General features: G+C 36.7%; 1 protein-coding gene across 4 annotated transcripts in view; it reads left to right on the plus strand.

The window, feature by feature from the left end:
* ELP2 (elongator acetyltransferase complex subunit 2) overlaps positions 1 to 24,914 on the plus strand; it is a 56,394-nt gene that overhangs the window by 12,162 nt on the left and 19,318 nt on the right. For all 4 annotated transcript variants that reach the window (XR_007519379.1, XR_007519378.1, XM_049901913.1 and 1 more), the window contains exons 4-18: positions 347 to 503; positions 1,323 to 1,400; positions 3,008 to 3,072; positions 3,921 to 3,987; positions 4,457 to 4,597; positions 5,738 to 5,833; positions 6,910 to 7,010; positions 7,233 to 7,364; positions 10,493 to 10,642; positions 14,995 to 15,183; positions 17,895 to 17,964; positions 19,297 to 19,392; positions 19,543 to 19,600; positions 20,698 to 20,770; positions 23,199 to 23,391. Coding sequence is in view for 2 of the 4 variants with exons in the window: in XM_049901913.1 (XP_049757870.1) it covers positions 347 to 503; positions 1,323 to 1,400; positions 3,008 to 3,072; positions 3,921 to 3,987; positions 4,457 to 4,597; positions 5,738 to 5,833; positions 6,910 to 7,010; positions 7,233 to 7,364; positions 10,493 to 10,642; positions 14,995 to 15,183; positions 17,895 to 17,964; positions 19,297 to 19,392; positions 19,543 to 19,600; positions 20,698 to 20,770; positions 23,199 to 23,391 (1,666 nt within the window). In the remaining 2 variants the exon portion in view is untranslated. The remainder of the gene's footprint in view (positions 1 to 346; positions 504 to 1,322; positions 1,401 to 3,007; positions 3,073 to 3,920; positions 3,988 to 4,456; positions 4,598 to 5,737; positions 5,834 to 6,909; positions 7,011 to 7,232; positions 7,365 to 10,492; positions 10,643 to 14,994; positions 15,184 to 17,894; positions 17,965 to 19,296; positions 19,393 to 19,542; positions 19,601 to 20,697; positions 20,771 to 23,198; positions 23,392 to 24,914) is intronic.

The raw sequence follows: 24,914 nt of genomic DNA on the forward strand, positions 1-24,914 counted from the left end.
TTTTTTATACAATGTATGTCTACTATAATGTGTTTAATCATTTTCCTATTAGTGAAAGTTAGTGTGATTTTTCGCTACTGTAAACAGTGTGTGATAAATATCTTTATATATGTCTTATACTTGTGCTATTATCTCCTCAGGGTAGATTTTTAGATGTGAGATTATGGTCTCAAAGGGTATTCAAATTTTATGTGTTGGTGATATGGTTAGACAGTTTTCTTTTGAGGACCTATTTCTGGGTCAGGGATTTTAACAGTACCATTAATCCTGTGATTCCAGTTAAATTAAGGTGAGCCTGGTCACTCCTTTTTTAATCACAATGTTTTTGTCATTCCTTCTGGTTTAGCTTTTAAAAGCAGTCCATCTCCAAGGCCATGAGGGACCTGTTTATTCAGTGTGTGCTATTTACCAGAGGAGGACATCAGATGTCACAATACACACACTTATCGTTTCTGCAGCTTCGGATTCAACTGTTCGAATCTGGTCTAAGAAGGGTTCAGAAGGTAAGTTTGGGAACACGTTATAACCCAGACAAACAAAATAGTAATTATCAAATGAAGGATAACTAAAGAAGCATACATTTACGCTTTTCACCTTTCAAGTAGCTTTATAAATGTTATGATTCTGGTTTTTAAAAATATATATATATATGATTTATTTTTTGTTGTTGAGAATGTGCACAGCAGAACATACACCAATTAAACAATTTCTACATGTTTAATTCAGTGACATTCATTACATTCTTTGAGTTGTACAATCATTCTCACCCTCCTTTTCCGAATTGTTCCTCCCTCATTAATGTAAATTCACTGCCCCTAAGTTTTCTATTTGATATTTCAAGTTGCTTTTGTCAGTTTGATTCCATATTGATAGATCTTAAAAGAGCACAGTGCTCAAGGCAGACATCCTTTACTAAAGCTGGACTTTTTTGGTTTTAAGAAGACTTTAGGGATCTTTTTGGTTTAAAGTTTAAAATTTTATAATACTTATCTAAGTCTTATGTTTCTTTTGTACTTCTTTAGAATTTCTCTACACCAAACTGTTTGTCAGTGTAAAATTTCTTCTATGCCTTTTCATATGTCATTTGATCGCTATAACCCAGTTAAAAATTGGCCATTTTAATTCATATAATCAGTGCGAGGGTTTATGTTTGTGGGGAATAGTCTTGGCCTCACAAATAATTCTTGGGCTTTTCTTTTGCCTGTCAGCTCAGGATTGACTTTTATCTCCCTGCTGATACTCAGGGCTATGATGATGCTACCCAACCCCTCTAGGTGGATAAGCTGAGTTAGTTGTTCATGATGTTTTGTGTCATATCTTAGTAACATGCCTTCAGACCTTGGACTTTGGAAATGGATTTGCCCTGGCTCTGTCCTTGTCTTTTTTGCCTAACACTGATGGTGAGTATTCTTTCAAGCATAAAAAATATATATACATATATTTGTATAGTTAAAAGAAATGTATTGGTCTCAATGTTGTATCTAAATGTTTTCACAAAACAAGAGGTAGCTAACATAACTTTTGACTCAATATTTAAATGATCTGAGTATAGAAAATAGTTAAAGGGAGTTACTAGAAATATTAGTAGCTGTTGAAAATTTGGAAACCCTGGTGGCATAGTGGTTAAGAGCTATGGCTGCTAAACAAAAGGTCGGCTGTTCGAATCCACCAGGCGCTCTTTGGAAACTCTATGGGGCAGTTCTACTCTGTCCTGTAGGGTCGCTATGAGTCAGAATTGACTCAGTGGCAGTGGGTTTGGTTTGGTTTTTTGGTTGAAAATTTAAGTTACTTAATAGCTACTCAGGGTTGATATTGTTATTTATGAAATACATTGTGAATGTATGTAGATCTAATTTGGGAAAACTATTTAAAATAATTTTTTAGAAAGTGAAGGTACGGGGTAAGTTAAAAGACAAGAAATACTGAAGATGACCATGTGAGCATCTCAAGATCACAGCCCCTTCACATCCTATACGTTGACACTTTGCCTAAGACCACTTAAAATTTCCAAACAAAAATTTCTGTTTTACAATGCAACCCATTTGTACCTGTTTATATTATCCCCCACAAGCATGATAGCCAGTGTGAGTCAGTCAGTCTCTTTGTCTCCTCAGTTGTGTAGAAACCAGGCTTGGTGGAGAGAGGCCTTAGAAGCCCTAGCTTCTATTTTCCTTTGTGGGCAGGAGCCGTGGTTTCATGTTACACTTCTACTTTGTGTGAGGGCTGCTTGGGAGGAGGAACTGCACACCAGGTTTTATAACAAAACAATTTCCTTCTGCCTTGATGCCAAGGGACTTCTTTTTTTTTTTTAAATTTGGCGTAAGGTATAATTGAAAAATGTACATAGTATCAGTGAATTTTTTTACTTAGAAAAAAAATCCCCGTTTTTTTTATCTGTATGCCAGAGTCATCAAGGCTGTCCTTTGTGTTGTGAATTACTTCCTCTTATTAAAGAAAACTAATTTTACAGTTGTATCTTTTCTGGCTTTTTAACCATATATTTAATTACGTACTTTTTTATTTTGTTCTCTAATTGCTTTATGAGTTTTGTTTTTGTATTGAATTCTCAAAATGTAAGGTCCTCGAAGTAACAAACATCTTGTACCCTTAACTCTTTGTGCGTTTGATGCTGGGCTCCTAGTATCTCTTTTGTTTTATTGTTCACTTGGATTAACAACTTTTCAGCTTGGTTTTCTGACTTACACAGTGAAAATGCTCCTTACCTGCCTTGGAGCTTCTCTTTCACTGCTCGTGAACAACGGAAAATGGAGGAAAGGACTCGCAGTTTATTAATAGTCCTTCTGTTCCGAGAAACCATTTAATAGAACAGGTTAGAGTATTGATTTTATTCCTACAGATATTTATTCAGCACCGCCAGTTTATTTGCTCAATGGTATGGGAGACGGAAGTCAGGATTCCTTGCCTAGCACCTAGAATCCAGCATAGGCAGTAGATATTCGTAACGTGATGGAATACTTAACAGTGAAGCCTCTTTTTCCCTCCCCAGTACCAATATTAGCATGTGGTGATGACGACTGCAAAATTCACTTATTTGTTCAAGAGAATGATCAGGTAATTATGTTTAATAAGAGACTAGAGTTGTGTTCTTATTAATCACATATATCAATTATTTCCAGATTATACATTTTAAGGATTTCAATCTAAACAACATAATCTCATAGGAGAATCTTTTTGACCATTCTCTGATAGATGGCGTCCTACTCTCTGTTTGAACGCCGTGTAACTGATACTTAGGCCACCAAGCCCAGCGTTGTTTGGGGAAAAAGGGCCATTAGGTGGGAGCAGGAGGGAAGGAGGATGCATGATAGTGTTTTTTTTTTCTTTCTCTTAAAATTTTTATATCAAGTATAATATATCTACAGGGAAGCACCCCCTGATAATTCTTAAAAATTTTAAATAAGGTGAAATATAGCTATAGTGAAATGCCCACTGGTAGTGTTTATTTGCCTTTCTGAGCTTTACCTGTGCTTGGAGCAGTTAAACTAAATAGGGAAGCATTTGTTTCAGAAAGGTGGTTGGTTAGCTTTAGGCTCATTATTTAATAACGGGGTTACTTGTTTCTTTGCATTCTGTAAGAAAATTAGAAATGTGAAACTACCCGACTTTTTTTCTGTATTGAGCCCTCAGCATGTCATTTCACCTTATAAGCATTTAGAGTATTTAAGGTCTACAGATGTTATATTATCTACTCAGGGTTGCTCAACTGGATGATTTGATGTTATATTACAAGGTTTGTCATCCCCAATTGAGTGCTTTATCCTATGTCTAATCAGATAGTGTTTCCAATAAAAATCAATGCAGTAGGGCTGGCTGGGACCAGTCACTAATATGAAGTTATTAATCTTCATGAAAATGTTAAATTCTTATATTTAGTCTGATGATTTTTGTTATCTAAATAGTTCGAGAAAGTGCTTTTTCTCCGAGGACATGAGGATTGGATGAGAGGCGTGGAATGGGCGCCCTTTGGTCAGTATGAAGTTTTGCTAAAGCACATCTGGTGGGTACAAGTCTGTGTAACATCCAAGAAATCAGCTCCTTATGTTTTAGTTTTGAAATTTTTTTTGTACATTATTTTTTTCTACTGTCCCCATTAGGAAAGAGATTACTTATCTCTTCTATTAACTATTAGTTGGGATGGAAGAGGATGGAACAAGTTGAGTTTATAAGATGACACTAGCAGACATTCTTGAAAAGTTCTTTGTAGAACTGAGTAGACTGTGTATAAGAATACCACATGTTGTAAACATTTATTAACATTGTATATTTGTTAATATTATTTAAAATGAACATAGTCAAATGCACGAAGGGTAATGAAGCAATGGCTAATTTTTTTGGTGAGATATCTAGAAATGTGCAAATTATAGAAGAGAATGTCTTATACCTAAGTTTAAGAATGTAATGTTGTAAAAGTAATAAAATATGCTTTTGTATTTAGGTAGCGATCTTTTCCTTGCAAGCTGTTCACAAGACTGCCTGATAAGAATATGGAGGCTGTATATTAAAGCAACATCTTTAGAAACTCAAGATGATGATAATATAAGACTGAAGGAAAACACTTTTACTATAGAAAGTGAAAGTGAGTAATAATGACAATACTTGATGTAGCTATAGTTGAATCTCTTAGCTGGTTCATTTATCTGTTTCATCAGACACCTCTGTGAGGGTTAGTTTTTAAGACGTGTCAGATTCCTGCCTAAAACTGATAATATGAATTTTTCTTTTTTATGTAAAGATGAGTCGTTTTTCACATATGAAACTTAATTTTCTTATGAACAATAATAAGATTTGAAAAAATTGCTGAAAATAATACTTAATGTTCTCTCAGTAAATTAATTTTTACCAAATTTTCAGTTTTAGCATGGTAACGCCTTATTTTTATGCTTTTTTACATATAATTTTTTGAAATCTCATTAATCTTAAATAGACATAAAGGTAGAATGTGAATTATTCATAACTTTGTTGGAGGATATTCATAAGAGACAAGCTAAAATCCTAAATTTGAGTAGTATATGTAATTCTGATTATATATACCCTGCATGGTGGGTCCTGGTAGGAAGCTCTATTTAAAGGAAATATTTTTGGATATGTACCTAAATTATAAAGTTAGTCTTCAGTGAGCAGTGTTCACTCAGGTATACTCTTCTTTTTTACACTTGATTATAAGCCATCACAGTTGACATTCTGGTAACATACTACTAAAGGGGAGGACCGGACAGTACTGTAATCAGCGTATTAATGGGCAGCTTATACCCACATATGAAATTTTTCTTGATATTTGCATTAGTTATTTTGTTTGAAAGGTCAGAATACTGATTTGGTTTCCTTATGCATTTCTCTTAAGATTTTTTATGGTATTTTAGGCTATTACACTGATAATGGGGATAGTAAGAAAGCTGGCATATCTGTTTATGCTTGTTGATTATAGTATAATAGTAGCTACCCCAGGAAATCAAAAAAATAGAACATGTTCTTTAATATTTGGTTATGACCAGATACGGAAAAATGTATCTATTTTTACCACTTGTTTTCTCCTGTAACTTTGAACATTGGGTGAGTTAATGAAATCTTGGAATGCATGTACTTTTTGTTGAATCTAAGCTATCATGTTTTGTTCTAATTTTTTTATTTGACCCAATTTCCACAACTGAGTTAGTTATAAAGACATTGTTTTTAGAAGTGCTTTGAGGAAAGAAAACTTTCATTGCTTTTGTTACAGGTGTTAAAATAGAATTTGCAGTTACTCTGGAGACTGTACTAGCTGGTCACGAAAATTGGGTAAATGCAGTTCACTGGCAACCATCTTTTTACAAAGGTAGGAAGAAAGACATACATGTATTCTCATTTCAGTTAAATGTCATACATAGAATTTTGGGCTGACTACATAAAGTGAAGAATTTTTTTACAGAGTATGATAAGAAATCTCAAGTATAAGACATTTTCAAGTTCACAAAGCACAATACTGCAGCCCTGTCCTGTTGGACACTTAGTTCAGTTGAAAATTGCACTCCCAAATGGACGAAAGTATGATCCCTGCCATGATGTTGAAATAACCACACCCCTGTTAACTCCTTCTCTTACCTTTATGGGATTTAAGGGAAACTGAAACAAAATTCACGAGAACCCTTACCTTTCATAATACGGAGCTGCTTTTTTTATGAAAAAGCAAGACTCTTTTTTCCCTTTTTTCTTTTGTCCTTAACCACCATTATTGAAATGAGGGTTCTCTACAGATGTGACCTAATGCTGGTGTATAGAGCTGAGCAAAGCGCAACCTCACATTTTTCTGCTGGCCTTCTCCCCAGGACAAAAATAGAGAATAGCAATAGTGAGCATTCGGATTACTACCATTTAGCTCATACTTACATTCTGCCATATTGCTGCAGTTTTTTTTTTTTTTTTAATATGGTATTATAGATAAAGAGAACCCCTGTTTATCCCTTCCTGACCCCTTTCCCTCCATGCTTCTCCAGAGTAACTACAGTCCTAAATTCAGTGCATACCCTCCCTGTGCATTTCTTTGTGCTTTTAATGCACATTTATGTAACTGTAAACATGATCTTATTTTACAGTTATTACAACTTGACAAATAGTATCAATATGTGTTTATTCTTTTACAACTTGCTTTTTTTAACTTAACATGTTTTGAAGATGTATCCATGTTGATGCATGTAGCTCTAGTATATTACTCCATTGTCTGATTAAACCATGACCTTTTATCTCTTTTTCTAATGGTAGATATTTCTGTTCTTTCCAGACTCCTGGTATTACAAACAGTGCTGCATTGAACATCTTGCAGTACTTTTGGTGGTTGTGTTTTTGTTGTTTTCTCTGGTAGTTATGAAAATTATGCTTGTTGACCACCTGAAGGCATTAGTTTTTATTCCTTAGATGGTGTTCTGCAGCAACCAATGAGATTGTTGTCTGCCTCAATGGATAAAACCATGATTCTCTGGGCTCCAGATGAAGAGTCAGGAGTTTGGCTAGAACAGGTAAAAATGTGGATGTTTGTTTAAGGAACAGGAAATTGGGTTTTATAAACTTAATATTTAAATCTCAAGTCTGTATTCCTCTAACTGCAGATTTTCACTCTGTGTGTGTGTGTGTGTGTGTGTGTGTCAGATGACTAGGGACTTAAACAACCTCTGGAATCAAATGGCTTCCACTAAGCAATGTGGACTATTGACTGGGAATTGTTTTCTATTTTTGTACAGGTTCGAGTAGGTGAAGTTGGTGGGAATACTCTGGGGTTTTACGATTGCCAATTCAGCGACGATGGTTCCATGATCATTGCACACGCTTTCCATGGAGCATTGCACCTTTGGAAGCAGAACGCAGCTAACCCAGTAAGAGGCATTTTTAAATGAAGCGTTTCTGGTCAACTGCTATGAATCCTAGCTAAACAGCATTGTTTTTCTTATAACATTTTCCAGAAACATAGTAGAAGCATTTAGGTTCAAGTGGTATCACTTGTTTTTAGAGACATTATCCTCTAGTTACACTAGTTAAGTAACTCACGTTTTTCTAACAATTAAAGGTACTAGTTTCTGCAACAGTACTGATGTATTAAAATTTGCACATAGGAAGAAAATACTTCCATGCAGATAAATTTTCTACATAAGCGAAATATATGTTGGTTTGATTCCTGGCCAATGCATCTCATATGCAGCCAGCATTGGTCAGTGGAGGCTTGCGTGTCGCTATGATGCCGAACAGGTTTCAGTGGAGCTTCCAGACTAAAACGAACTACAGAGAAAGGCCTGATGACCCACTTCTGAAAATCAGCCACTGAAAACCCTGTGGCACACAATGGTCCGGTCCACAGCAGTTCTGCAGGACTAGACGTCGTTTTGTTCTGCTGTGCGTGGTGTTGCCATGAATCAGGAGCTACTAGAGAACAGCTAATGACAGCACCGCTTTTAAGCTACGTGATTTTATTGATGAGTATTTTCCTAAAATGTATAACTTCCCTGTCTTAAAGAATATAACACAATTTTAACGCTTTCTTGTTGGACTGCTAAGTACTCTGTAGATCGTTATTAAATGAATAAGGGACAGTAGGGCATTAGGATCACCTGTTATTTAGCGGTGGGATATATTGATGCTCTCAAGGGCTGTTGATATGTGTAATTCTAAATGACCCTCCAAAGTTTTGGCTCTTTTAGATCTTAGAATTTTTTGTCTCACACAGAGGTAGTCTGTCTTCTTCCTAGAGTCATGTAGTGGCCTCTGAACAGTATCCTTCCCTTACTTGCTAGCTTACTTCTGATCAGTTTCTTTGGGTTTAGGGGAATTAGACAGCAGGAATATAGTGGCTAAGGGCATAGACCTGGAGCCAAACAGCATGGATTCAGATCCTGGCCTCACCACTTACTAGCTGTGTGACTTTGCAAACATTACTTAATCTTTTCAGGTTCTTGCCTCTAAAATAGGGATAATAATAGCATGTATTCATAGGGTTATTATGGTGCTTAAATAAATGAGTTCGTATTTGTAAATTATATAAAACAGGTCCAGATACATACTGGATACTATATAAAACCAAAAAACCCATTGCCATCGAGTCGATTCCGACTCATAACAACTCTGTAGGACCGAGTAGAACTGTCCCATAGAGTTTCCAAGGAGCGCCTGGCAGATTCGAACTGCTGACTCTTTGGTTAGCAGCCATAGCACTCAACCGCTATGCCACCAGGGTTTCTGGATACTATATAAGTATATTTTAAATTAAATAAATGAAAGAAATAAGACTATTGTGCAAAATTTGAGTTAGCAGATTCTGAATGCATCTGATGCTCCCTTTATAAAGAAAAAAAATCATGCATTTATACTACCTTTAGTTTGTGGGCTTTATAACAGTTGAGCCTGCCTATGTGTTCTGACTTCTCCGTGCATGAGGTGAGATCCTCATTCCATTGTGACCCTCAAGGTTGTTTTCACTGTTAAATGATAAAAAGAATCATCAGCTATGACACTTTTAAAGTAAGATGTTTTCTTAATTTAATTTTATACTTAACTCAGAGCTCGTTTGAGCTGTATTTCAGATGGTATTTGAGGGCCTCCATAGAAAAGCATGGAAACCCTGGTGGCATAGTAGTTAAGAGCTATGGCTGCTAACCAAAAGGTTGGCAGTTTGAATCCACGAGGTCCTCCTTGGGAACTCTGGGTCAGTTCTACTCTGGTTTCAATTAGTTGGAATGGACTTGATGGCAAGGGGTTACAGCTATAGAAATGGGTGTCAGGTGAGTGAGGAGAAGCTTAAAAGGCAGGATTTCTTTGTATTTGTGCTTATACTTTTTTTTTTTAATTGTTGTGAATATGTATATAACAAAACATTTGCCATTTCAGCATTTTTTATATGTATGGTTAATTCATTGACATTATGTTTATAATGTTGTATAGCCATTACCACTATCCGTTTTTGTACTTATAATTTGACTTCATATTTATGATAGCTCCTTACCAAGTATTGAGGGTAATTTTTAAAAATAAATATACCAGGTTCTATATGTGCAAATAAACACTGCCCTTTACACTGTTATTTTGGAAAAACTATACTATTAGTCCAAAAACATTGCCCGTTACTTAAAACTTTTTTGAAACTCCCATTACTTCTAACTTTAAAATCAGTTTTTGCTTCACAGAGAAAATTAATAGCATTTCTTTGTCACAGCCTTTTTTTTTTTTTTTTTAATCAGAAAATAATATAGCTTAGCTTAATCACTGACTGTATTCATTGGCCTTGGCTTTGCATGATCTTTCGGCTATTTATATATGTTTAATTCTCCACTAAAGATGGAGTTTTTCAACCAGTTGAAGTTGTTCAAAGGAATGTTCTGTGGACCAGGCATATGACATTTTCTCTTTTGTTGTCAGTTGTTTACATGGCGACTCCTGGCTCCTCAGTAGGTGCATCAGCTAGGTTTGATCCATCTTTCTGTCTTCTACACATGTGACTTTTATTTCATAAAGAAAGCCATCAGGCACACTCTCAGACTCTCAGATCCTTTGACTGATTTTACACAGTACTCTTTCTTTACTATTTAGTTTAATATATTCTTTATAGTACCTGGAATGTGCCAGTATTGTTCTGCATGCTTCACAAATATAAACTCATATAATCCCTATAACAACCCTATGAGGTAGGTGTTAGTACTGTCTCTATTTTACAGAAGTATTAATTGAGGCACAAACGGGTTATGTAATGGCTGGCTTCTAGGAGTAATTCAATAAGATTGAAAGAGAAATTTCCCAAGGTGACTGCTTTAAAGGGTAGAACGCATATTGGAATGTTTAAGTTCTAATATGCCTGATTGAAAAATGGATCCTATTGTTTTATGTTCCCAATATTTTAGATCCCATACTTAGCTTTTCATCTTAGTGGGGACTTTCCCATTATGAAACTTGAGTGCTTTACTTTGAGTGGTGCTGGTCTTCGATGAAATGATATCTGTCACGAACACTTTCATTACAGAAAGAATGGACTCCAGAGATTGTCATTTCGGGACACTTCGATGGTGTCCAAGACCTAATGTGGGATCCAGAAGGAGAATTTATCATCACTGTTGGTACTGACCAGACAACACGACTTTTTGCTCCATGGAGGAGAAAAGACCAATCACAGGTAAAATGTCTTCCTATTTAACTGATCCACATTGAAAAACAGTGCTGCACCATTGTTAGCCATTAAACCCATCGCTGTCAAGTTGATTCCAACTCATACTGACCCTATAGGGCAGAGTAAAACTGCCCCATAGGCTTTCCAAGGCCGTGATCTTTATGGAAGCAGATTGCCATATCTTTCTCCGGTGGAGCCGGTGATGGGTTCAAACTGCTGACCTTTTGGTTAGCAGCCAAACACTAACCACTGCACCACCAGGGTTCCTTTGTTAGCCATTAGGAAAATGAAGATTAAAGCCATGATGAGATACCTTTACTGACCCTCTAGAATGGCTAAAGTTAAAAAAAAAAAAAAAATACGGTAAGGATGGTAAGGATGCAGAGTGACTGGAACTTTCATATACTGCTAGTGGGAATATGAAGTAGTACACCCACTATGGAGAAATGGTTTGGTATTTTAAAAACTTAAACATACTCTTAGCATATGACCTTGGATTCCCACTTCTGGGGATTTACTATAAAGAAATGAACACTTACGTTCAGTCAAAAACCTGTACACAAATGTTTTTAGTATCTTTATCTATAATCACCAGAAACAAGGTATATTCATGCAAAGGAATACTACTCAGCGGTAAAACATGAGGCAACAATGAAATAAATGAAGCTCAAAGACATTATACTGAGTGAGAAAAGCTGGTTTTAAAAGGTTATGTGATGTATGACTCCCATCTGTGACATTCTCAAAAAGACAAAATTATAGGGAAAAAGAGACAGATCAGTCATTACCAGGAGTTTGGTGTGGGGAGAGAATGTGACTAAAGGGATATCATGAGGGAGTTTTTAGGGATGATGGAGTTCTTCTGTATCCCAGTTATGGTGGTGGTTACCTGAATCTGTAGATGTGTTAAAATTCTTAGAGCTTTATCTCCCAGAAATGGCCATTTGTATGACATAATATTTTTATTTTTTAAAGCAGATGTTTAAAACTGTTTTTTGAAATGAGAATAGTGATTATGTTGGACAGTGGGAGGAGGTGACTGGGAGCAGGAATGGGGGAGTTTCTGGAATGCTGATACTGCTTTTTTTTTTCATCTGGGTACTGGTATATTTGTAAAAATTCATTCAGTTGTGCACTTTAGTAATTAAGCACATTTTTGTATGCATGTGATACTTCAGTAAAAAAAAGCAAGTTTTTTTTTTTTTTAAGTTCACTAAGGGAAACTAAACTTTAGAAAGGAATCCCATTTAAAATAAAATTAAGATGATTTGACTGTCTTTTGAGTATATCGATATACTGGTTGTGCCATTGTGGGGAGAAACCAGTTAAAATGTATACAGAGTCTCTCTCTATTATTTCATACCCCCACATGTGAATCTACAATTACCTCAAAATAAAAAGTTCAGTTAAGTTTAAATCAAGGTAGGGGCAACATGCATACTTAAACCATAAGTACAACTACATTTTCCTTCCTTTTTCTTTCATTCTAGTCTCCCATTCATAAATACAGGAGAACCTTATTATCCAGCTCTACCCGTCAAGACTTGGGAGTTGAATAGATTCAGATACACTTTTGATAAACTCATTATCCAAACTCTTGCTACTTGTAATTCAGAAATCAAATAGTTTTGCATAATACGGTATTTCACATATCCAGTTTGCTATTCAAACCAGTTTAGAAACCACGTAGATTTTAAAGTGAGAGGTAGTTTAGCATAGTGAATATAATAAGTATGGCCTCTGAAGCCAGTCATTTCCTCCTTCTGCCACTTGACAGCTGTGTGACTTCAGTCAAGTTACTTAAGCTCTCTGTGACTCAATTTCCTTATCAATAAAATGGAAATTGTTATGGGATTAAATGAGTTAATACATGTAAAGCACTTAAATAGTGCCTGGTTCATAGACAGCGCTCAATAAATATTGCCATCATAACAGTTTAAGAACATTGTTTTCTTTGACTTTATGTAGAAATTAAAATGTTATAATGGATTTATTCATAATAGTCCATTTCTATTCATATTATTTGTCCTGGAGGCCATATTTGTCCTGGAGCTATATTTAATGCTAAAGAAAGATTAAGAAATAATATTATTAAACTACACTTTTACTGTATTTTAAAGAAAAAAATTTAAAAACAAATGAAGAAAAAATTATCACTCTTAGTTTTACCAGAATACTTTTTTAATACCACCATCTCCAAAGAAATGTTTCTCCCCATTCTGAATTCCATAATTCTCTGTGTCTCTCCAGTCCAGGTGTTTGTAAACTTTTTCAGTGATGGGCTGGAGAGTAAATATTTTAGGGTTTGCTGGCCTAGAGGAAAAATCAAGGCTATGGTGTAGGTGGGTACCTCTATAACAAGAGAGAAAACAAATTTCCCCCAAATTTTTGTTCATAAAATTCAAAATGTAATAATGGTAATGAAATATATATATATATATTGTAATATAGGTCTACTAGTAAGAGGAGTGGAATTCTTTTTTGGTTATTAACATTTCTTTTAGTTGGAGTTCAAAGTTAGTATTCCTTGTCGTCAAAATCGTTTATAAATGTGAACCTATTAAAGCTGATCTGCAGTGAAATTCTACATGTTTTATCTTTGAAAATGATTTTCACACAGATAGGTACCGCCAAATACTAACACCAGTCAATACACATGATTTTGATTAAGCGTATTTATTGCTTAGAAGGCGTTTATAGAATTGTATAAGAGTCTTCTTAGAAACTGTATTCACTGTAAATTTGTATAAGAATGGAAATCTGTCTTTTAGTTTTTGGTGGTATGGAAAGTGTAAAGCTACTGGGCATTTCTTGTGACTCAAATGTTAGTTGCTTTTGAAATATATTTTATTATTCATAGAAGTGCTGTTAAGCCTTGTAATGTTAGGTTGAATTCATTAGGAAACATCAAGTCTGCAGCAAAAGCTAGTTTCTAAAGTCATACAGTGTTGAATAATAGTGGCCAAGGGCAATTATTCTTGCTCAGAAAATTTTCAGTATTCTCTCTGAGCTCAAAAAATCACAGTAAAACTTTACCCCTCGGAAGTTGCTGACCTGCTGTGTGGTAGGGAAGTCAGGATATTCACAGAACTGACTATGGTTTAGTTCATGAGAATGAATGAAATTCACCTCTAACGTTACTGCTTCAATAACACATTTGACAGTTTCATATTATAGAGTTGAGGACACTGGAAGCAACATCAGTAGTAAATTAAAAAACAAATGATTTAGAGTGATTTTGTGGCTCTTGATGAGTTGACATATGTTACCAGTATGGCTCAGTAGTTGTTTATTCATGACCCTTTAGGAAAACAATTTATAAATTGGACTTCACCAAAATTTAAACTTCTGCTCTTTGAAAGACACTTGTTAGAAGAATGAAAAGACAAATCACAAACGAGTAGGAAGTATTTACAAAGCATTTGTCTGATAAAGAACTTGTATCCTGAGTATTTAAAGAACTTCTCAAAACTAAGTAATAATAAAAGTAAAAGCATGGGCAAAAGATTGGAATACACATATCTCCAAAGAAGGTATATGGGTGGAAAATAAGCACATGAAAAATACTCTCAACACTATTAGTCATTAGTGAAATGCAAATTAAAGCCACAATGGGCCATCATTACATACCTGTTAGAATGGCCAAAGTTAAAAAGACTGTCCCTACCAAGTGGTGGTGAAGATGTGGAGCAACAGGAATTTCGTACACTGCAGAGAGGATTGTAAAATGGTATAACTACTTTGGACAGTTTCTTAAAATGTTAAATATAGTCAATTTTCGTTATTCAAATAAAGTCACCTTGAGCACTGAGCAAACACCGAAGCAGTCTTGTTGGACCTCAGGTGTATTGGGCGACTCAAGCTTTTTGCTGCTCTGTACGTGTCCATGTCCGCAAATGATCATGAAAGCACTGCGAGTATTGATTTTGGGGTTACGGGTAAATTTTAGTGAATAGGTGAATTTGTAAATATGGAATCCCTAAATAATGAAGATCAACTGTATGTATCTACCGTATCATCTAGCCATTCTACGTACAGGCATTTATCCAAGAGAAATGGAAACATATATCCATGCAAAGACTTGTTCATAACAGCTTTATTGGTAAAGGCCAAAAACGGAAACCCAGCTGTCCATTAGTAGGTGAATGGATGAACAAATGTGGCATGACCCAACAAGAGAATACTACTATCGAACAATAAAAAGGAATGATCTGTTGATACAACAGGGAATGAATCTGCCCCATGGTCAGATTTTCTTGGCATAGTAAATAATTTTCAGTCTAGCATTTTGCTTATTGAAAAGAATTTTGGTTTTTGAGACAGTTTTTTTTTTTTTAAACTACTATTTCAATACCTAGGTGACTTGGCATGAAATTGCAAGACCTCAGATACATGGATATGACCTAAAATGTTTAGCCATGATTAACCGGTTCCAGTTTGTGTCTGGAGCAGATGAAAAAGTTCTGCGGGTTTTTTCTGCACCTCGGAATTTTGTGGAAAATTTTTGTACCATTACAGGCCAATCACTGAATCATGTACTTTGTAATGTGAGTATTCCTCTGTTTTAATTAATTCTAGTCTCTTTGCTTAAAATTTTAAAAGTTTTGACTTTGGGCTGTAAACGGAGTATATAGTTAGAAAGTCGGATTGTTAATTATTGACTTGACAAACGTGTGTGTGTACTGTGACGCATAGTGATTTAAAACCAAAAATTTTGTGTAACGCATTAGCCCAAGGTACTGTAAAGTGTCATTAAAATTTTGATTAATACATGAATATATCTATTGATGCATGACCTGAATCATTGTTCTAGGTACCTAGGATGAAACAAAATATAAAAGATGGGTCTATTTTTAAGGAGATTACCATCTAACTGTAGAGTAGGGCTAGAGGTAACTTACCTGCAGTTATTAGATGAGACCAGTTACTTGCTGAATTTTTGTAGTGCTAACGTAAATTTCGTGGAAGGAAGAAGTTACTATAATGGAGTAATGAGAAAATGTTTAAGGGGGCTGCAAGTGAATTTTGTAAGGATAAGCTTTTATTTCTGTGTATACTCACTTCTCTAAATGAACTACTTATAAAAATACATTGTTGTTGTTTTGTGCCGTCGGTTCATAATGACCCTATAGAACAGGGTAGAACTGCCCCATAGGATTTCTAGGGAGCAGCTGGTAGATTCAAACTGCCAACTTTTTAGTTAGCAGCTGTAGCTCTTAACCACTGCACCACCAGGGCTCTGTATAAAAACACATAGAATATAAAAATTGTAAAGTACCTAGTTTTGAAGGAAGGGAAAATAATTAGGAAGATGGTTATGTTACATGGAAGTGATATCATGTGGTCCTATTCTGTACTTAGAGTTGGGTCACAAATTTGGTTCCAAGCTTGAAATGACTGAGGATGCTTCTAATAGGCAGAAGAAGAGAAAAGGAGCAGTGGGGTGTAAAGAGCTGTTGGGGTACTTGTTGGAGTGAAGAGTGCAGAGGTAGATGGAGAGTATGGAGAAAGGTCAAATGGCAGAAGACCTTGGGAGGCAGGCACAGTTCAGGCTGTGCAGTGCCGGTGGAGGCCCTAAACAAAGAAACTGATGATGAAAAACATTTTTGGATGATGAGACTTAGCCAAGGGCAGTATGTATTTGAGCCCAGAGACTCTGAAGGCAGGGAAACCAGTAGCAGTCTGGGTAAGGCTGGAGAAGAAGTGAAGATTTGAGAGTTGTTCAAAATGAAGAAAATTTAATTTCCTGGAGTATATACTGAGCACCTCATACCACAGTCTTTCTTGATTATGTGAAGAGGATCTAAGGCTCTGTTCTGCTTGTGTCTTCTAATAATGGACACTGGGAATGAGATCAATGGGGAGGTCTGGGCTGTGGTTATTATATGTTGTTGTTGTTGGTAGGTGCCATCAAGTGAATTTTTGACTCACAGCAACCCCATGTGACAGAGTAGAAGTGCCCCATAGAATTTTCTAGACTATAGATGCCAATTCTTTCTCCTACAGAGCGTCTGGGTACGTTTGAGCTACCAACCTTTGGGTTAGCAGCCAAGCATTTAACCATTGCCCCACCAGGGTTCCTTTCTTACTATATAGAGCTAAGCATGTGGAAGGAGTCCTGGTGGTGCAGCAATTCAGCACTTAGTTACAAACCAAAAGGTTGGTGGTTCAAACCCACCCAGCAGCTCCACAGGTGAAAGACCTGGCAATCTGCTCCTATAAAGATTACAGCCTAGGAAACCCTATGGGGCAGTTCTACTCTGTCACGTGGGGTCGCTGTGAGTCGGACATCAACTCAATGGCATCTAACGACACAAGCATGTGGAGGTGAAGAAGCAGTTAATTTCAGGATCTCTCAGTTCTAGGGATTGAAATATGGTTTTAGGATTACATGGGAGGCTTAATCCCAGGTATACACTCAGTTCTGTGTCCTAATATACAGGAATCCTGTAGACTGGAAGGCCTCTTGTTATATTTTAGGTTTTACTCCCATACTAAATCAGAGATAGGTATGTAGCAATGTTAGTCATTACTGTTCCGTGCTGTTACATTTTTCTTGATTCTGAGATAAAGGAAGCATTCTGGATAGCTATTCTTGATGGTAGTTTACATTCTCATTGTTTATGTTCATGTCTAGTACCAGTCCATGTATTACAGTTAAATTGTAAAAAAACAGTCTTTGTATTTGGACATATGCCAGTTTTGATGGTTAACATATAGCTTCACGTGTAGTAATTTGATTGATTTAAGTTACAGAGTATAAGCAAATTGCCTGTATTGCCACTTCAAATTATATGCCTTAGAAGTTGTTTGAATACATTTAATGAAAGTAGTGTTCTGGTGCCTTTCTGGGAAATACTTGTGTTTGCATGAGCATCGTCAGGGACGTGCCTTGGAAGTGGAACTCTGAGCCTTCCATTTTTAGCCCACTCTTTGCCCAAAGTGAGCCCAGTACAGTCCCTGTGAGACACTGGAACCCATTTAGCTGTTAGGGTTTGTCGAGCTCATGGATGAGAGAGAGGATGCCCAGCTTCATGGACTGGTGGGGTTTGGGGGTTAGATGAGGCCTGGGTATTGGAAAATGATTGCATAGCATTGTATGTGTTGGTTCAGGAAATGAAAGTATGGTTAGACATCAGCACAAGGTGGTCTTTAAGCTTTCTTATTTATGAACACACATTTTGTACTGCCTGAGGCAGTAGTAACTTCCAGCTTTTAAAACTTAAATAAAACATATATATCATACATTTTATTCCAGCAAGAGAGCGATCTTCCAGAGGGAGCTACTGTCCCTGCTTTGGGATTATCAAATAAAGCTGTGTTTCAGGGTAAGGCTTTAATCTTCAAAATTCCTGAAATCATCCAAAACCAAACCCATTGCTGTTGAGTCAATTCCAACTCATAGTGACCCAATAAGGCTGTAAATCTTTATGGAAGCAGACTGCCACATCTTTCTTCTGCAGAGGGGCTGGTGGGTTCAAACCACCAACCTTTTGGTTAGTAGCTGAGTGCTTAATCACAACACCATTCAGGGTTCCTTATTGAAACAATAGAAACCAAAGACCAAACCCATTGGCTGTTGTTTCTGCCTCACAGTGACCCTGTAGGACAGATTAGAACTGCCTCATAGGGTTTCCAAGGAGCAGCTGGTGGATTCGAACTGCTGACCTTTTGGTTAACAGCCTGAACTCTTAACCATTGTGCCACCAGGGCGCTTAAAACCTAGCTACTTATAAAATAAACAGTACCACCCATGGGTGCTGTCCTCCCTTAAATAATCAACTATATGAGACCAAATGGTCAACATTTACCGTAAAACAAAGATGAGAAGCTGAAGAAGAGCAGGGAAGCTAGAGTAATTGCAACAGAACAAAAACAATGGAAATAATGAGAATGTTGACACATTGTGAAAAATGTAACCAAAGTCATAGAACAATTTGTATAAAAATTGTTAAATGGGAACCTAATTTGTTGTGTGTAAACTTCCACCTAAAGCATAATAAAATGTTTTTTAAAACCTAGCTACACATTTGTATAACTTGTACTTAATGTACATTACAGCTGATTTTTTAAAAGATCACACTATATGCATCTGTCTTCTCCATTAGATGTATTTCATGATTTGTTCTCTGTACACACACAGACCACTGAAATTGGTGAGCTTTCACAAAGTGTGTTTCATGGAGTGCCACAACCACGGGATGTTAATAGGGGTAACGTGAAAAATATGTTTCCTAGTTTAAAAGGTTTGGGAAATGTTTTGGTCAAAGAAAAAGGAAAGAAAACTTCATGGAATTGCCTAATGCTCCAGGGAACACATTTGGAAAATACAAGAAAAATAAAAAACCCCATTGCTGTTGAGTCAATTCCGATTCATAGCAACCCAATAGGACAGAGTAGAACGTCCCCATACGGTTTCCAAGGAGCGGGTAGTGGATGTGAACTGCCAACTTTTTTGGTTAACACCTGAGTTCTTAACCAGTTCACCACCAGGGCGCCTACTAGAGTGGTGGAAATATTCTTGGCTTTGGAAGCATGTGGATGTGGCTCTGAATTCCAGACCCACTACTTTGCATCTGGTGACCTTAGTCTTGAGCCAAGTATAGGGGACATAAGAATAGTGATTACATTTATGATGTTCATGTATTTCTTTAAACTAGGAGATATAATTCCTCAGCCTTCTGATGAAGAAGAACTGTTAACTAGTACGGGTATTGAGTATCACCAGATGGCCTTTCAACCCTCCATACTTACTGGTAAGATATAACAAAAACATATTTTAATAAAATCATTAGCAGACATAGCATGGCAACTGTCACCACTGACCTAAATACATGCTTTATAATTCACTTTTTTATTTGCATGTAAGTAGAAAAAATAATTGCAGTGCTATGAATTTATTATAGAACCTCCCACTGAGGATCATCTTTTGCAGAATACATTGTGGCCTGAAGTTCAAAAACTGTAAGTTAAACTGTACTTAGCTTTTTGGTCTGACTCTGTTGTAACTTGTGATTTTTTTCCCCCCACAACTTGATTTTCTCCTTTGCCTTTTTCCTACCTACATTTTCTCTTAGTTTTGGGTCTTTTAGTGTCTCTGCAAAAGTGATGGAAACCCTGGTGGTGTAGTGGTTAAGTGCTACGGCTGCTAACCAAGAGGTCAGCAATTTGAATCCTCCAGGCGCTCCTTGGGACGGGCAGTTCTACTCTGTCCTATGGGGTTGCTATGAGTCAGAATCAACTCGACAGCAGTGGGTTTTTGGACAAAAATGACAAGAATCAAATCTTGCATTGATTTTCAGATTACTATGTATTTTATTAAGTTGGTTTATTTTCCTTAATTTTTAAAATAGAGGGACATGGTATTATGTTTTTTCCTTTTTAAGTGTTTTTTTGTCTTTGCTGGGACTCCATCAAAACCTTTCTATGGTTTACTGTTTATTTTACTGTTTGGGAGTGGGCGGTGAAACTTGTGTGTTAATCTAATTGTTCAAATGAGTTGTACACCCCCTCACTTATCAACTGTCTGGTTATCCTACATTTCACATTTACAACAATAGTAAAAAATCTATTGGACTATTTTGTGCAGTAATGACGCATGTCTGGCAGTAACGAACACTGAGGTGGGAGGCGAGAGTAAAGCTGGCTGTGATGGTTAAGGTTTTATGTCAGCTTGGCTGGGCCATGATTCTCAGAGGTTTGGCACTTATATAATGATGTAATTTGGCAGTTATGATGTAGTCAGCCTCTATTTTGTGATCTGATGTCATCTTCCTCCATTTTCACATGACACCGATTTTCGCATAATGACCTGGTCTTTGAAACCTAACCATGTCAATAAGTGAGGAGTGGGTGTATTACTTTTAGGAAGCTAGCATTTTTCTCTGCATCCATTTTTTTCTCCTAATGTTTGCTCAGATGAAAATGTGATGTTCTTTAAAAGAACTCTATGTTAGTTAGAGGGATTGATGTTACCTTTTCACTTTTTATAGTTTTGCACCATGAGAATACATACATTTTACCAATACAGGGGTCATGTCTTTTCTCTTTTTTGATTGTAGATATGGACATGGTTATGAAATATTTTGTGTTGCTTGTAACAGTTCAAAGACTCTGCTTGCCTCAGCATGTAAGGTAGGGACTTATACTGTTTATTCTACTGGTCACAGTTTATTTGGGTCGTCAGGCACTGGAAAGTTTGGTAGCGATTTAGGTAAGACACTACCTGAAAGGCCACCAGTGCCTGCTTTTCCTGACTCTTATTCTATCTTTCCCCTTCTCTGCCTCCAAAAGCTTGCAGTTGCATTTTAAATCTTTTTCAGCTGCACCTTTTTTTTCCCTTAAATACTTAGCTTGAGCTTATTTATGCCTCCTGCTCAAAATGATTGAATTAAGCATCTTAAAATGATACATGAAAATGTGGGAAGTAAATTTTAAGATAATTTGGAGTCCTGGAGACCCAGGGAAATGAAAATGTGAAGTTCAAAGTGCAGTTCATCCGACTGTTTCTCAAGAATGCTATAGCCACCAACCTAAGTGGGTATAGCCCCTAGGCCCATGCAGGGTGGTGGCTGGCTCAGCTGGCTGTCATGGCACATGGGCTGCAGAATAGTGCACTTCAGACTTTTACCTGCAAGAATGAACTTGATCACTCTTGAGTATTTATCCACATCGTATGAAGGATAGAAGGGCGATAACACTAATGAAGAGTTGTCTGAAGGGCCTGAAACCCTGACACTGCTCTGCATTCCTCTAAATTTTCTAAAATTTATCTAAGCATTAAGATAAGAGCTGCCTGCCTAGATGAGCCCCGTGTCCTTGCTTTTGCTGTGACTTCTGGCTACTGGCCTACATTGAGGAGCATCATAAGAAATATGCTATATTGCCATGCCATCTCCCGTAACTAGTCCACTCTGAGGATGGCTCTGAGAGTTCCTTCTGTCACAGGGTCTTGTGGGGAGAGTGGATTTCAGTACTAAGAATGGTTGTGCTTCCACTGAGGAACTAATTTATTTTTATCGTAGGGCAATGCCAATCGTATAACTGATTATTTTTCCCTTTTCAAGTTGGCCCACTTCTAGCAAGAATATGCATCCTTCTTTTAAACTAACATTTTTTAACAGCTTTATTTAGGTGTCATTGGCATACTCTAAACTACACGTTTAAAAGTGAGTAATTTGGTCGGTTTTGCCATATGTTTCTACCTGTGAAATCATCACCACAACCAAGATAATGAACATATCCATCAACTTCCAAATTCCTTGTGTCTCTTTCCTCATTGTGGTTGTGATCTGTATCTCCCTAATGACTAATGAAGGAGCCCTGGTTAACAGCCTGGTGAAGTGATGAAGTGCTTGTTTGTTAACCAAAAGGTTGACAGTTCGAACCCACCAGCCATTCCATGGAGAAAGATACGGCAGTCTGCTTCCGTAAAAATTTACAGCCTTGGAAACCCTAGGGACAGTTTCTACTCTGTCCTGTAGGGTTGCTGTGAGTTGGTATCAGTTTGACGGTAATGAGTGTGGTTGGTTTTTTGGAATGACTAATGATGTTGAATATCTTTTTATGTGCTTGTTGGCCATTTGTATATCCTCTTTAGTAAACTAACTGTCCAAGTCCTTTGCCCATTTTTCTACTGGGGTGTTTGTCTTTTTGCCGTTAAGTCATAGGAATTCTTTATGTATTCTGGATATTAAACCCTTATCAGGTATATGCTATGATTCTCAAAAATTTTCTCCTAATCTGTAGGCTGTCTCTTTACTGATAAAGTTATTTGATGAGTGAGGTCCCATTTATCTGTTTTTTCTTTTGCTGCTAGTGTTTTTAGTGTTATAAACTAACTTCCAATTACCAAATTATTATACAAATGTTTCTACTTTTTTTTAACTACTTTAGTTTTTTTTTTTTATAGTGTTTTAAGTGAAAGTTTACAAGTCAGTCTCTCATACAAAAATTTACATACACCTTGCTATATACTCCTAGTTGCTCTCCCCCTAATGAGACAGCACACTTGTTCTCTCTACCCTGTATTTCCGTGTCCATTCAGCCAGCTCCTGTGCCCCTCTGCCTTCTCATCTCTCTTCCAGGCAGGAGCTGCCCACATAGTCTCATGTGTTTACTTGATCCAAGAAGCTCGCTCCTCACCAGTATCATTTTCTATCTTGTAGTCCAGTCCAATCCCTGTCTGAAGAGTTGGCTTTGAGAATGGTTCCTGTTTTGGGCTAACAGAAGGTCTGGGGAACATGACCTCTGGGGTCCTTCTAGTCTCAGTCAGACCATTAAGTCTGATCTTTTCAAATGTTTCTTCTTAAAAAAATCAAACCATGACTGCAATATAAGTCCATGATGGGTCATGTTTTCTAATACCAGTCTTTTGTACCTCTTCCCAGAGATTGCGCCTGGTAGTATTATGTATCTCCTCAGACCTTTTTCTTTATACTTACACAGATACATACAAATGTACCCATAGAAACAATGTATATATATATATATATATAGTTAATGTTTTCTTTTCACTTGATTTTTACTTAAATTGCTTTATGGTTTCATCTCTGTTTTATAGGCAGCTAAGAAAGAGCATGCAGCTATCATTCTTTGGAACACTACATCTTGGAAACAAGTGCAGAATTTAGTTTTCCACAGCTTGACTGTCACACAGATGGCCTTCTCTCCTAATGACAGGTTCTTACTAGCGGTTTCCAGAGATCGGACATGGTCGTTGTGGAAAAGACAGGACACGGTCTCACCTGAGCTAGGTAAAACAGCTTCTCATTGGGCCGAAAGGTTATTAATGGAACACATGTGTCCATTTTATCCATCCCGAGCAGCTATTGGATAAGACAGATGGAAATGATAGTAGGATGAAAGGCAGAGCTTCACAGTTATGAAGCCTTTGAAAGCTCTGTGATAACTGACAAAGGGTAACCACCCTTGTAAGTCTTCAGTGTAGGTGATCTCGGGCTTGACTTTCTTGTGATCATGTGGTTAGGATGCCATGTGTTCAGACATTTTAGTTTAAAAAAACAATCTATTTGTAGAAAATTTTTATTTTGCAAATGTTTACCACAAAAGCCAAATGCCACCACAAACTGAAGGGATGGCATAGTGAGAAATTTATGGGGCATAAATAATGAAGGTACAACTAAAAAAAAATTGAAGGTGAGAGATTTCTTCTACTTTCTGAACTATTTTATGAATATAGTAATATTTTAAAATATGAAACTTAAAGGGAACAGTATCCTTAATCTTTTCCCATCCGGCCCTGTAACTTTGATAAATTGAGAAAGGGATTTTAGGCGTCTGCCTGTGGATAACATGAACGAACGCTGGGCAAAGCATTAAACCACTTATATGTATATTCTGAGCCTCGTATAATTAAAAAAAGAAAAAGTCTTTGTGTTGTTTATCCCTCCAGTTTCTTTTGGTAGGTGAATTGTAGAGTGTTTTAAATATATTTGTGTTGTTTAACTTTGCTTTTTATTTTTCCATTGATGACTTGCATCATTTGATCTTGTGATAGGTCTAGTTTCTTAGTTTCTTATATTTTAACGAATACCTAGGGATTATAACACATAAAACCAAACCCGTTGCCATGGAGTCAGTTACAATTCGTAGCGACCCTATAGGACTGAGTAGAACTGCCCAGTAGTTTCCAAGGAGCGGCTGGTGGGTTTGAACTACTGACCTTTTGGTTAGCAGCACAGCTGTTAACCACTGTGCCTCCAGGGCTCCATAACACATACTCAGGAGATAAAATAAACTATTTTATTTTGCTTCAGTAATGATTTTGTAACATGTAACACTTACTTTTAAAAAAAAGTTAAAGTGATGCTAATGATGTATCTTTTAATTTGTTGTATCTTTATGGATCGTAGATTAATAGACCTGTTCCCCCTCCTGCCTTGAAAGAAGTGATATGTTTTAAGTTTAGTTCATATAAGGGCTTAGAAGTTATCTTACATTTAAGTCATACAAGGAAAGTATTTTTGTTCTGTTTTGTTTTACATTATTTAAATGGTGCATTAATCTTTTTTAAAGCTCAGTGTGCAATCTGGCTAATGCCTACATAAGGCTAAGTTGCTGCAGGCTTCTTCCATAGGCATAAATTGAACCTTTAGTTGAGTGTCTGGATGTTTGTCATCAGTCACTAGAGAGTGACTGGTCAATATAAAAGCATCATTTACCAGGAAAATACTGCCCACCATCTCCTGGTGAGGGGCCAGTCCCTAAGCTTGTTCTGTTACTGAAGTCAGCATTTCTAAACTGATGACTAGATCAC

This window comes from Elephas maximus, chromosome 11, assembly GCF_024166365.1.
Source record: "Elephas maximus indicus isolate mEleMax1 chromosome 11, mEleMax1 primary haplotype, whole genome shotgun sequence".
Classification (NCBI taxonomy): domain Eukaryota; kingdom Metazoa; phylum Chordata; class Mammalia; order Proboscidea; family Elephantidae; genus Elephas; species Elephas maximus.